This window comes from Schistocerca gregaria, chromosome 2, assembly GCF_023897955.1.
Source record: "Schistocerca gregaria isolate iqSchGreg1 chromosome 2, iqSchGreg1.2, whole genome shotgun sequence".
NCBI classification, from domain to species: domain Eukaryota; kingdom Metazoa; phylum Arthropoda; class Insecta; order Orthoptera; family Acrididae; genus Schistocerca; species Schistocerca gregaria.
In genome coordinates this window covers 295376464-295391059 of record NC_064921.1, presented here as the reverse complement: position 1 = coordinate 295391059, position 14596 = coordinate 295376464, and the positions used below count along the sequence as shown (strand labels likewise).

At 37.7% G+C, this 14596-nt stretch overlaps 1 protein-coding gene across 1 annotated transcript in view; it reads right to left on the bottom strand.

Moving 5' to 3' along the window:
- Positions 1–9564, bottom strand: part of LOC126336913 (probable rRNA-processing protein EBP2 homolog) — a 34505-nt gene extending 24941 nt beyond the window's left edge. Inside the window, exons 1-3 of the mRNA XM_050001044.1 lie at positions 9338–9564; positions 9165–9251; positions 8927–9034 (exon numbers count right to left, since the gene is read on the bottom strand). Of these exons, the coding sequence (XP_049857001.1) occupies positions 8927–9034; positions 9165–9251; positions 9338–9388 (246 nt within the window). The 5' untranslated portion in view covers positions 9389–9564. The remainder of the gene's footprint in view (positions 1–8926; positions 9035–9164; positions 9252–9337) is intronic.
- Between the last annotated feature and the right edge of the window lie 5032 nt (positions 9565–14596).

The following is a 14596-nucleotide window of genomic DNA, read 5'->3' as shown; positions in this document are numbered from 1 at the left end:
ACAGGATAAACTACTACTAACAGCGACAAACACGCCACCACCGGTTGCTGCAATCTATCCTTTCTAAATACCGTCTGTGCCTTTGTAAAAATTTTGGCAGAATTTATCTCTGGCTTCAGCCAGCTTTCTGTACCTATAACGATTTCAGCTTCGGTGCTTTCTATCAGCGCTTGAAGTTCCGAAACCTTTGAGGCTGTTGGCCTTTCTGTACTTGCCCGAGGCCATCTAACCCAAAAAACTGCCCAGTCCACGCCACACAACCCCTGCTACGTGTGTAGTCGCTTGCTGCGTGTAGTGGACTCCTGACCTATCCAGCGAAACCCGGAACCCCACCACACGAAGGCGCAAGTCGAGAAATCTCCAGCCTACACAGTCACAGAACCGTCTTAGCCTCTGATTCAGACCCTCCACTCGGCTCTGTACCAAAGGTCCGCAGTCAGTCCTGTCGACAATGCTGCAGATGGTAAGCTCTGCTTTCATCCTGCTAGCGAGACTGGCAGTCTTCACCAAATCAGATAGCCGCCGGAAACCAGAGAGGATTTCCTCTGATCCATAGCAACACACGTCATTGGTGCCAACATGAGCAACCACCTGCAGATGGGTGCACCCTGTACCCTTCATGGCATCCGGAAGAATCCTTTCCACATCTGGAATGACTCCCCCCCCCCGGTATGCACACTGAGTGCACATTGGTTTTCTTCCCCTCTCTTGATGCCATATCCCTAAGAAGCCCCCTTACGCGCCTGACGTTGGAGCTCCCAATCACCAGTAAGCCCATTCTCTGCGACCGACCGGATCTTGCAGACTGAGGGGCATTGAGCACATGTGAGATATGATGGGACAAGAAATGATTTGTGTGACTCATCAACAAAGAACTCTTGAAGAACTACATGAACAGGCCGGGCAGGTGTGGCATAATGTATCCCAGGAGAGTATTCACCATCTATACAATACCAAAGTCAGTGCTTGCACTGCCACCCATGGAGGCTGCACGACATATTAATATGGATGTCTCAGCATCAGTTGATACCTGTTACCTCAGTGCTATTGATCTGTAAATGTGATCATTTCATTCATGTACTCCAAATGCACTGCTGCAAAAATAAATCCTGAACGCATCGAAAACCTCCAAATGGGTGTACAACATTTTTACCAGCAGTGTAAAATTCACACAAATGAATACATAATTGCTTAAATGAAATTACATCAGCTTATAAATAGAATTCTATTTTAATTCATCATCATGTGTAAAATTCTAGGGTATACTGAAATATAATTTCATAACCAGATATTGATATCAAAGAATCTTTTTTTTTATATAATGGAAGTGGCGAAATATGAATACTGACAGATTATATTGCCTGAAAGTAAATGAACAACAAACTAGTAGGAAGTGTTTAAGAAACACTACAAAAGGCATCACTTATGACACAAAAATCTGTATCATTGGACTGCTTTGTAAACCAGTTACCCTTAAATTTTCTTTTATTGAATTTCCTGTTGTATGACTGACAGCATTTATTGCACACTAATAAACATCTATACTCACAAAATCTGAAGTACTTGAACAACAAACTTTCTGTAGGACGTAAGCGAAACACTTCACCAATAGAAAAATAAACAGAAACAAAGCTTTGATAATTAACAGATACTGGAAACTGGTAGTGTTACAAACTTACACAATACATCCCAAACAGAATCACTGGAAGCAAAAATGTTTGAGATGTGTTGCAAAATAGTAATGGTCTTCTCTAATTTAAATAATGGGGGAAAGGCATACAGTCATGACTATTTTTTTATTATTATTATTATTTTAAACTCAGTAAAGTATATACCTATGTAACCAAGGAAGACAACAGATTTCATAAAGTAATAAATTTTGATTTTTCTATCATCCGAAAGTACCACGTGCCTTTAAAGACCATTCTAGCACCCTTACCCATAAATTGCAATGTGAAAGAATACAAAGACTATAAGACAATCAGTTTTATCAGTCATGTTACAAAGTCTAACAAGAGTCATGTAAAGGAGAACTGAAAAGAAAACTGAGGAAAATACTGGGGAAGACCAATTTGGTTTCAGAAAGGGTCAAGGAATGAGAGATGCTACGGGCCATTCCACATCAAATCACCCAGGTCATGTTGCCCATCATCTTAGATTTTCATGCAACTTTTCACATTTCCCTATACTTATAATAAAAGAGGCTGCCTCATGAAAGTACAGACCCAAAAGTTATAAATTTAATTGAAATGTTTTCATTACAAGGGCTAACTTTATTTAGGGTGTCAAATTAGCATTTTTAAATAATAAATATTATAGCCACACTAATGTTAATTTAAAACATACATGTTCAGCAGTGATGATCCCTGAAACTATCAATGAAACTTCTTAAGAGAATCTCTGTTTTTAATCCACAGTGACAAATTAATATTCTGTTAACTTCATGTCCTTTTCATTAAAGAAATACATTCTGCCTAATGATGATGATTTAGGTACACCAACAGCACATAAAATGTTTTCCAAAGGCACAAAACAAAAGCCCTCCTCCTAAGGCCAAACGAATGACACTGCTAGTCCAGTTGGGTGGAGAAAAAGTAGTTGAACATCTCCTTCGGAATAGACATTTCTGGTGAAGGCAGAGTACTACCTGCCATCGTATACAGCTGCTACAAAAGAATTTTATTGAGGACAAGTGCATGTCCATCTTGAGACATTTTCACTGAATGAAAAAATGAAGTAAGGCTTTTCAGAATTTACTCTTCTAATCTCTAAAGAATCACAAGAAAATGGTTTGTAATGTTTAAAATTCCCAGCACCAGGTATTGTGCGAGTTGTCGAAAATCTCGACTTGAGGTTCTTGCATAGGAGATCTAGATTGACTTTTTCTAAAAAGTGAGAAAAACCAATTGTTAATATTAGCTTTGCAGATATCATAAACACCTGATGCAGTTGTTATTTTTGCGTAATCCGCTGGTTGAAGACTAGCTCTTCTCAATATACGTCAAGTGCGAAATTGTACTATTATAAATAAAATTTCTATGTAACACCACACAGTACACTGTACTTGTAGTGAGACAGTCGTGATTCCTGAAATCCATAGTCTGTGGCCTCTGGCCTGCCAAGGAGTAGCTTGGTCCTGGATCCATGAATAAACCACAAAAATCCGCCACATTATGCTAAACAAAAAACAGACCCAGTCTGTGGGCATATCAGTGAGACTAGATCCAATGGGCAGGGCCTGCATTAGTGGGCTTCAGATCGGCAGGCCCGACCCATTAGATATACCTGCAGAAATGGCCTGCGGTTTTGGCCCATGGTGGAAATCCACTCTCACGACCAGCTATTCACTTGTCACTGATGCCATATTGGCAATGTGAGACTGTGGTGATCAATCCATGCAACAGATAACTTGCACAAATATTCTGAGGATCAATACTAATGATGATAGGTAGCAACTCGCCATAAAGATGATCGCTGAGCCACAGACAGGCACATAGAAAAGACAATCACTATCTCACAACTAAATTGTCAGAAAATGAGGGCACACACATTCACACAGACACAACTCATGCACACATGACTGCCATCTCCGGCTGCTGATCAACAATATCTGAGAATCAAATCCAAACAAACCACTCCTCACACCTCCCTGCATCTCGGCAGCTGCTAGGCTAACGGCAAGAAGTGGTGGCTGCACTAACTGAAAGGTGCAGGCAGTGGTAGGAAGGAGAGAAGCAGTAAGAATGAGACTACGGAAGCACCATACATTCTCAGCAGCTCCCAGCCAGCAATGATGCATGACATCTCAGTAAACAATCCATTTCATCTACAGAGACATGAACAAGATTTTTTTCCAGAGGTTTCCACCCCCCACCCCCAATCTCCCTGATATTTTGATTTCCCCGACACATTTGAAGTTCCCCAATATTCCCTGATTTCCAGAACTTGTGGCAGCTCCCTTTCTACAGTTCCTCCCAAACCACACAGATTTGTCATGACCAGTAGCAAAAAAGGTATGCCCAGCATCAATAGAAAAAATCGTTTTTGTGGTCACAGAAATTTTTAAAGCTTTTTCTATTCTTAAGCTGAGCAGCATATCCATCAGAGACTAATGCACTTTCTTCACTTGTGGGTATTGTTCTGCCAGCCACTTAACCATTTATTTATGGACAGCATATACAAATTTTACACCATGTTCCATATCACCACTTATAAAGCAGTGGTTCAGTATTACCAATTTACTTTCTTCATTTACAATTAAACATACACAGGATGGATTGTACAGCTGCTGCTTGTCCAGCGGTAACTCTGAATTTCATTCTGAATTACAAAACTGTAGTTTTAGTTTTCAGCCAAGTCCATTGCCAGAATTGTTTTTTCTGGGGTTAGATTTTCTTTCAATTTTTTCAATAATTTTGACTGACACATAGATATAAACGAGTGTGGTTTAAGTGTTTGTAATTTTGTTACCAAGTCTATGTATTCACCAACAGTTGCAGACTGCTTTACCAATTACGAAATTTAGAAAGACCAATGTTAATGCTTGAGTTCTCCCATTTCAAACAAGAGTACAGTTCTCTTAAGTTGCAAAGGGTGAGTCTTTTTTGCATATACAAATTCTTCTGAAAGCTAACTGTGTCTTTTGCTCCTGGTAACATTCGAATATATTCATCATTTTGGTACAGATCTTTAACACTTCATCAGCAATAACTATCTCCCTTTTTGGTTTACGAATTGATAAAATACTCATTTCTGTTTTCAGTTTCCTTGCTTGTCGAACCACATATTCACTAACATTAAATTATGACAGTATGTTTTCCTTTGTCAAAGAGGGTGGATGCAAAGTTAAAATTTGATTTTTTTCAGGTATTCTTAAACTAGCCACTTTTCTTTCATTAACAATACCATGGCATCAAAATCTTTGGCTTTCTTAACAACTTCACCATCAATTTTTTTTTCTCTACATTCAGAATCTTCAATACTGCAAACCTTTCTTTCCAAAACATGGTTCACTTTTACTAGCTTCTTTCTGCCATATGAATGGAAGGGAGTGAAGTTTTAGCTCCACAAATCATGTAAAGTTTTACTTGCCTCCTGATCTTTTAGTACTGATTCGTGAAACGTCATCTGAGGTCATCTGCATCACTCATTTCTATCACTGATGTCAGTTTTCTGTTCACAAATCTTACATGTTGTGCAAAGTTTTTAGCCTTGTTTTGTGCAGATTCTTTTAGCACTTAATGTTTTAGACAAAGACAAGCAAACTAACATCAAAGATTTTTTTAACGGTTTGTGTGTTTTGAAAGTATCACACATTCTTTGATTAATTTCAAAAACTTTTAAGTTATAGTATCTATGGCATTCACAAATAGTAGCACTTTCTTGATCCCGCGGAAAGCTTATATTGAATTGCAGCAATATTAAATCTCGTTTGTCTTCACTCAGCTCTTATATTTTTTTGTAATTTTTACTCTGGTATAAGTTGTCAAATGACGAGGTGTTTTTGCAATTTTTCGATAGTGCATGAATTCACATGGTAAACTGCAATTAACTGAGCACTAAGTCACTTAAAACATACTTTATACAAGTGGCATATAGGGCCGCACCACAAACAGTTATTACCTGTCTCTCAGAAAGACAAAAAGCAACTGAGGCCAAATAGACAAACTGTTGGAAGCCAGTTATTCTCAACAATGAATGTCACCAATTGTTGCGTTGTTTTCATGCCTATACAGGTTTCAAACAAGCTACTGCTGTCGAAGAACACTTTTTAATCACTGTGAGCAGGGATTGGCTGAACACAAAAATCGTATATAGTATAGTTTTTGATACTTACTGACTTACTCAAATGAAAGGAAATAAATTTTCACATTTAAAGTCAACTTGCCTGACTACAATGAGTTATACTTAACTAGGCTAATTTGATACCCTTGCATTTGAGGCAGTGAGTCGAACTTGCTTAAAATGACCCTTTTCCAACATAGTGGAAAGTATTCTGATTTCAATTGTGTGTGTATTAGCAGAAGGCCCATTAAAATTTTTATTTTATTTGAAAGCTTACAATCTAGATGATTATTTAAGACCAAAATCAGGTTCCCAGCAGGTTGGAGAAACGTGAGAAGCATTTTCCTATATCATCACAATTTTTCGAAAACTAAAATCTTCTTTGTAATTTTATTGCTTAAACAATTACATGTCTGTTATGTATGCACTCCTCTTTTTTTAAAATATATATATATATATATATATATATATATATATATATATATATATATATATATATATAGACACACACACACACACAAACACCTCAGTTATGGGCATTTATGTATGTACCATTTTGCACTGACATTCTTACAGAGCCCAGTTATCAGAATATCACTGCATTTAAAATTAGACATAAAATAAAGTTGTTGTCTGAGACTAAAAAGATTTTGCAGAAGTTCATATGTTTTAAGTATAAGCCAATGTGCAAAGTTTTGTGAAAATCATAAGTAGGGGTTACAAATCATTGAATTATTGTGTGTTTTGACGTGGAATGACACTATATATTGTCTGAGAATTATTGGAGAAAGAACACTAGAAATGAACAAAGAGGTGTATATTTGTTTTATTGAATGGGAGAAGGATTATAACTGGAATATAATGCTGAGAATTTTAAAAGTTGCGCACAGACTGAAGAGATAAAAGTTTAGAGAGATGTATACAAAAGTAAGAGTATGGAACGAAGAGACTGTAGAGATCAACACTGGAAGGAGAGTACAGCAAAGATGCTCACAGTCACCAAAGCTGTTCAGTATATACAGAGGGGATCTGATAGGTCAGGCACATGAGGCTGCAAGATACACTGTAATTGGGGGAGAAATGATAACGACTATAAAATACGTGGATGATCATGCGGTGCTGGCACATTCAGAAGAGGAGCTCCAGATGATTGAGAGTATTGTAAAAAGAGGCAAGGCGTATGGAGTGAAGACATAAAAGGGAAAAAACAAAGGTGATGAGAATAAGCAAGAAGGAAGCTTCAATTAACATATTTATAGACGGAAAAAAAGATAGAACAAGTAAAATCTTTCTGTATCTGGGAAGTTTAGTGGCATGGAAAGGAAGCTGTACAGAAAAAGTAAGGAGGATATCCATGGGAAAGACAGCATTTAAAAAGGTGCAGAAGAATTCCAATTGAACTGAGAAAAGGTTTGCTAAATTCATGTCTGAAAGGTTGCGTTATACAGCAGTGAAACATACACATTTAAAAATAAAGAAGAAAGATACTTACAAAGTTTTCAGATGTTGCTATGGAGAAGAGTGCTTAAGATAAAGTGGACTGGCAGGCTTAAGAAACATGAAGTAATGAAGTAAATAGGAAAAGTATAAAAATTATTGGAAGTCGTCATAAAGAGAGAAAAAAGAGCATGGCTGGTACATATACTGGTACTGCTAGGAATTGTCTACAATGAAGAATTAGAAAGAAAAGTTGAAGGGATAAGAGGAGGAGGCAGAAAGATAATTGGTTGATGGATGACATTTGATGAGGACGCACATACAAACAGTTGACGGAAGATGCTCACAACAGGACACAATGAAAAGCCTCTAGTTGAAACCTGCCATAGACAGATACAATAAAGTAGATGTAGAAGAAGAAGGAGAAATGCAGGTCGACAACACAGTGACATACTTACTCAGACACAGAATACACACTTACTGAGAGGTGGGTGCAAAATGAGAATTTCTAAACTGTTATTTAAATCTAATTACAACAAAATTTAACAAAAGATCTCAACTGCATTGAAGTACTTTTAGTTTATTGTAAGTTATACCACAGAGTGTGTGGAAGTAAAATTACTATCAGTTGCAGATATGACATTATAGAAAACAGTATTTACGTCATCTTATTAAGTAATTGTTTGACAAGAGCTGTATTTTCAGATCAGAGGTATTTTACATGCAATGTTCAGTAATGTGTTTCAGTGACATATCGTAATGTACATATAATATTACGATTAAATTGCATGAACAGCTACTACCAACAACAAATCCATGTATTTCATTTTAAAAAAATTCGTTAAATGCTGATCACATATATGTAGGCCTATAGATAAATAGAGTACAAAGTATAGTCACTGAAATACACAAAGAGAACATTACTAATATCATACTGCCGATGGACAATGTCCAAAACTAGTCCAGTGTAACAAAATACTACCACAAAGCACATTTTGTCAAACAGTTAATTAATAAGAAGGCATATTTACACATTTTAGAAGCTGCAGGGAAAATTTACAAGATAAAGAAAGTACACCTATTCCACACAAGAGTCAAACAATGAACAAATGGGAAGCTAACATTTAGTGAAAAAAATATGCAAACCTTAAAACTTCTTATAAAAAGAGAGATTCCCAACCAGCTGATGACGTCACACAAATAGCTATAAATCAACCCTATGTGAGTGCCATCAGAACTAAAGTCAAGATTGACAATGTTTTTACTGTCAGGCAACATTAAGAGCAACTCTCTAGCTAGTGAACAATTGGTAACCCTGCACATGAAGGTATACCAGCAGATATCAGTTGACTGGTATGTCTACTTCTGATGTGTATTGGTTGTGCTGAGACAGTTATTGAAAAGACTAAATAATAAATGCAAGATCTCTCTAATGTTTTAGTAAATGTCAGACAGAAAATACACAGCAACACCAGCCAAACATTATTACTAATCACTGAATTTGTTACACTAGATTAATTACAGTTCATTATAATTTTACAAAGAACCCACTTCAGGCTCATGTCTTCATCAAGAGGGCAAAATTCATACGGGCTACACCCTACTACTATAGCCCACACAAAAATCTTTGATGTCATTGACAAAACAGAACCGGAAGAAAGATTTAAAGCAGCCAATGAAACAATTTGTTGTCAAACAAAATTACCTTCGCTGCTAACTCTGGTGCGAGGGGGGCATGACCAGTAACAAGGTCAAGCCGTTCAATCCATGGAAGACCCAATCGAAATCCTGACAAGCACTTTTTAAGTTCTACCTGAAAAAAAGGAAGAGGAAAAAATGGTACTGACAACAATGCCATTATGAAAATACAAAAAGGGTAACGAATGTACGTGGGCAATACGTTGGCTTTGAAGAAATGTAAATGGCTAAGAAAAAAAACTTACCACATTATTTTTAAAAGTTTTCTTTTCTACCTCTGCTACAGCATTCAGGCCTGGCTTCAACACGCCCTTCTCGAAGGCTTCCTGAAGCTGAAATTAAATGGACAAAAACTATAAAACAAGCTATTGAACTAGCATGATAACAGACGTAATAATAGATATTCTTTACACCGCACCTGAGAATCAGAGTCGTAGTCTATTTCAGCATCTGACTCGATATCAGACATGATGCACACAAGGATTATCTCCGTACACAATCTACACACATCTCTTAAACACAAATATAAATTCCCCAAACTACGAGAGTCGAGACACAAGCAATCAAATCAACCATGTGCATATACAAACATTGCTTGGTAACATCTCTGATACCACCACAGCAGGGCCGCCAACTTGTTTTATTATCCGTTTGTCTGAACATGGATCTAATGTGGTCTCGCTGCAACAGACGTGGGGTCTCACCAAATTCACACTGGACGTCACGTCATGTCAAAACATTCCCAAACCGTCACGTCACGTGAAGGTTTCCAGGGAAGAAGGTTTCGACGGTGTAGTTACATTTCACTTTTCATTGGTCCTTTTAATCATTTGTTGTACAAGGTATACAGTATCATATTGGACAAGTCATTGTGATTTTTAACACACATATTTTAAATTATACAAGAATATGTACATTGATTTAGGCTTAATATTCTCACAGCTGAAAATTCAGCTTTCGTACAATATACTTAACACAAGTAACTGAATCAGATTTTTTACATACCATTTTGATTAACATTTCAATCATTCTTTTTTCACAACAGATTTTAGTGTTTCAAGATATTCATCTACACTACAACAACACTTTTGCAATAAATATTTATCAACAGCAGTTTTAAATTTTGAAGGATCATTTATTGTTTTAATGTTATTAGGCACCTTATTGTATAATCTGTTTCCTATTTGCAGTGATTCATTCTGTTTTAGTGTTGTGTATGCATGCTGAACATGTATTTCCTGGTTTTTCCTTGTGTTATATGGATGGATATTCTGGTTACTTGATTCAAGATTGTTCCTATTTTCTAAGATTTTCCTAACAAATATTATTACTTGTAACATATATACACATTGTAGTTAAATAAACGCTTGCATGATTTTCTTGCAACAGCATTTTCTATGGCACTTACAATTCTATATTAGCATATAAAACCACTTTTGCTGATAGACGCATTTCCGCAAAAAGTTTATGCCATATCGCAGTAAGATTTCTGGCTGGGCGAAGTATGGATTTTTAGTGTCTCTTTCAATGTGCAAACAGAAAGAGCTTTGATAGTATTAACAAATGGTATTCAATTTACTTGTAATGTATTTTGGATGTTGAACAGATCTTGGATATTCTTGGATCCATATTCCAAGAAATTTTGTAGAGCTTACATTTTCAAGGTTTCTGGCAAACAAATCTATGTCTAGTGTTAGTGGATATTTACTTTTCACTGTGTGTAAGTACACTGTACCTCTTTATTAAGTGTTTACTACTAAATTGTTTCCGGAAAACCAGTTTGTAATGTGTGTGGTACACTTTTTAATCACCATGCGGTAGTTGTTCTCTGGTTCTTCCTTTTATTACAATATTTGTGTCATCTGCGAATTTTATGTAATTATGGTGTGGACTAGAGATGGGCAAAACTGTTCTTTTCAGAGATCGGATCAGAACTGTTCACTCCATGAAATGAACTAGCCCTTTTTCATGACTCACCACTCATTCACAACAGAAAATAATAAGGACTTTTTTTGGGTGATTGGAAATTGTTGTAACTTGAGATTTACATTAACAATATATTTGGCTATGATGTATTAAAATTTCATTAACCTCATACAAATACATCCCAAGCCATATATTTTTAAAGTGAACGTTTCCTTCTGAAGACGCCTAAAATTGCAAAATCCGTACTACAGTAAGAAAGAAATATGTAAATTTGACTGGTCCAAAGTGCTGCTTGCATGTAGCCTTACACAGAATAAAACAAAGAAATTATTGGTGTATCACATTTTGCGATACGTTTATCGGTTCGCTCGTATGTAAAGCGAAAATTCGAGTATCCATATTAAAAAAACCTATAGTAAGAGGAGTCGTCAGGAACCTAATCTGATCAGTTTAAACAAATTAAAATAAATTAAAAACAAATGATGTATACATAACATAATTATGTAATATCCATTCAGGTATTTCTACGAAGCACAGTATCCAGTAGAGACGAAGTCCAATGCAGAGGCGCTGAGTCAAGCAGATCGAGCCGCGAACTGTATTACTGCATGAGCTAAGACCGCAGAGACCAGAGTGACACCTGAGTTGCTTTGCTCAACGCTCTCGCTAGAGTCGAGAACGGTGGGTGAGCATTGAGCGGTCGAGTTCCGAGGGTGTGGGGAGCGGTGAACTCCCACCAGTCACTCGCTCCGAGACAAATCGTCCGTTCTGTTGCGAGCAGGTTGTTGCAAGTAGTTCTTATGTTCTCCGCTAGGAGGCTCATTGTCCTTTTTGCTAGCATCAACTGCCCAGAGGCCAGGACGTGCGACTGAAACGATCGCCGACAGAGTGCGATGCAAAGCTACGGTGCGCCAGACACTGCACGCGGCAGAGGAAGCACAGAGGCGGCACGGCATATGTGAAACACAAAATCCAATGGGGCACGCACAATGCAGACAGCCAAGGCAGATGCAGCGCAGAGGCTGGCGCTGGCTACGTTGTGTGCTGTGTTCTCTGACCAGCAGAGGCCCCACTGATCTGCTCCGACAAACGTTTGGAGCTACCGTTCTTTTTTTCTAAATCACTGATTGTTCACTCCTTTGAAAGATTCAACTCTATGAATCAGTTAAGGAGCGGATCCCCCATCTCTAGTGTGGACTGGTCGGTTCCAAGTCATTTACAAAGAGTAGAAACAGAATTCATCCTATAATGGAGGCTTGTGGTACACTGTAGTTAATGCTCTGGTTTTCTGAGCAGTAGGCCTTTATCTTGTTCCCTTCTTGGATAGCAAGCTCAACTACTTGCTTTCTATTTTGGAGGTATGATTTTATCCATTCATAGGTCGGGCCCCTAATACCTATAGATTCAAGATCTTGTTATTGATGACATCAAATGGTTTAGAGAGGTCTATAAATATGACTAAATACAAAATCAAATAGGGTAATACAGGAGTAGGTATATAATGAATAAAAATAGGAGTGCAGGTAAGTTACTACAAACAGCATAGTGGACGCATTGTTGTGGCCAAGATAGACACAAAGCCCACGCCTACTACAATAGTACAAGTTTATATGCCAACTAGCTCTGCAGATGACGAACAGATTGAAAGTATGATGACATAAAAGAATTTATTCAGATAGTGAAGGGAGGCGATAATTTAATAGTCATAGATGACTGGAATTGGACAGTAGGAAAAGGAAGATAAGGAAACGAGTAGGTGAATATCGATTAGGAGTAAGAAGGAAAGAGGAAGCCGCCTGGTAGAATTTTGTGCAGAGCACAACTTAATTGTAGCTAACACTTGGTTCAAGAATGATGAAAGAAGGTTGTATACATGGAAGAACCCTGGAGATACTAAAAGGTTTCAGACATACTATATAATGGTAAGACAGAGATTTAGGAACCAGGTTTAAGTCGTAAGAAATTTCCAGGGGCAGATGTGAACTTTGACCACAATCTATTGTTTATGAACTGTACATTAACACTGAAGAAACTGCAAAAATGGGGGAATTTAAGGAGATGGGACCTGGATAAACTGAAAGAACCAGGGGTTGTAGAGAGTTTCAGAGTCAGCGTAAGGGAACAATTGATAGGAATGGGGGAAAGAAATACAGTAGAAGAAGAATAGGTAGCTTTGAGGGGTGAAATAGTGAAGGCAGCAGAGGATCAAGTAGGTAAAAAGACGAGGGCTAGTAGAACTCCTTGGGTAACAGAAGAAATATTGAATTTTATTAATGAAAGGAGAAAATATAAAAATGCAGTAAATGAAGCAGGCAAAAAGGAATACAAACATCTCAAAAATGAGATCGACAGGAAGTGCAAAATGGCTAAGCAGGGATGGCTAGATAACAAATGTAAGGATGTAGAGGCTTATCTCACTAGGGGTCAGATAGATACTGCGTACAGGAAAATTAAAGAGACCTCTGGAGAAAAGAGAACCACTTGTATGAATATCAAGAGCTCAGATGGAAACCCAGTTCTAAGCAAAGAAGGGAAAGCAGAAAGGTGGAAGGAGTATATAGAGGGTTTATAAAAGGGCGATGTTCTTGAGGACAATATTATGGGAATGGAAGAGGATGTAGATGATGATGAAATGGGAGCTATGATACTGTGTGAAGAGTTTGACAGAGCACTGAAAGGCCTGAGTCGAAACAAGGCCCACGGAGTAGACAACATTCCATTAGAACTACTGACGGCCTTGGGAGAGCCAGTCCTGACAAAACTCTACCATCTGGTGAGCAAGATGTATGAGACAGGCGAAGTACCCTCAGACTTCAAAAAGAATGTAATAATTCCAATCCCAAAGAAAGCAGGTGTCGACAGATGTGAAAATTACCGAAACATCAGTTTAATAAGTCACAGCTGCAAAATACTAACGCGAATTCTTTACAGACGAATGGAAAAACTGGTAGAAGCCGATCTCAGGGATGATCAGTTTCGATTCCACAAAAATGTTGGAACACATGAGGCAATACTGACCCTACGACTTATCTTACAAGAAAGATTAAGGAAAGGCAAACCTACGTTTCTAGCATTTGTAGACTTAGAATACGCTTTTGACAATATTGACTGGAATGCTCGCTTTCAAATTCTGAAGGTGGCAGGGGTAAAATGCAGGGAGCGAAAGGCTATTTACAATTTATATAGAAAGCAGTTATAAGAGTCGAGGTGTATGAAAGGGAAGTGGTGGTTGTGAAGGGAGTGAGACGGGGTTGTAGCCTCTCCCCAATGCTATTCAATCTGTATATTGAGCAAGCAGTAAAGGAAACAAAGGAAAAGGTCAGAGTAGGTATTGAAATCCATGGAGAAGAAATAAAAACTTTGCGGTTCGCCGATGACATTGTAATTCTGTCAGTGACAGCAAAGGACCTGGAAGAGCAGTTGAACGGAATGGACAGTGTCTTGAAAGAAGGATACAAGATGATCATCATCAAAAGCAAAACGAGGATAATGGACTGTCGTCGAATTAAGTTGGGTGATGCTGAGGGAATTAGATTAGGAAATAAGATACTTAAAGTAGTGAAGGAGTTTTGCTATTTGGGGAGCAAAATAACTGCTGATGGTCGAAGTAGAGATGATATAAAATGTAGACTGGCAATGGCAAGAGAAGCGTTTCTGAAGAAGAGAAATTTCTTGACATCGAGTATAGATTTAAGTGTTTGGAAGTCGTTTCTGAAAGTATTTGTATGGAGTGTAGCCATGTATGGAAGTG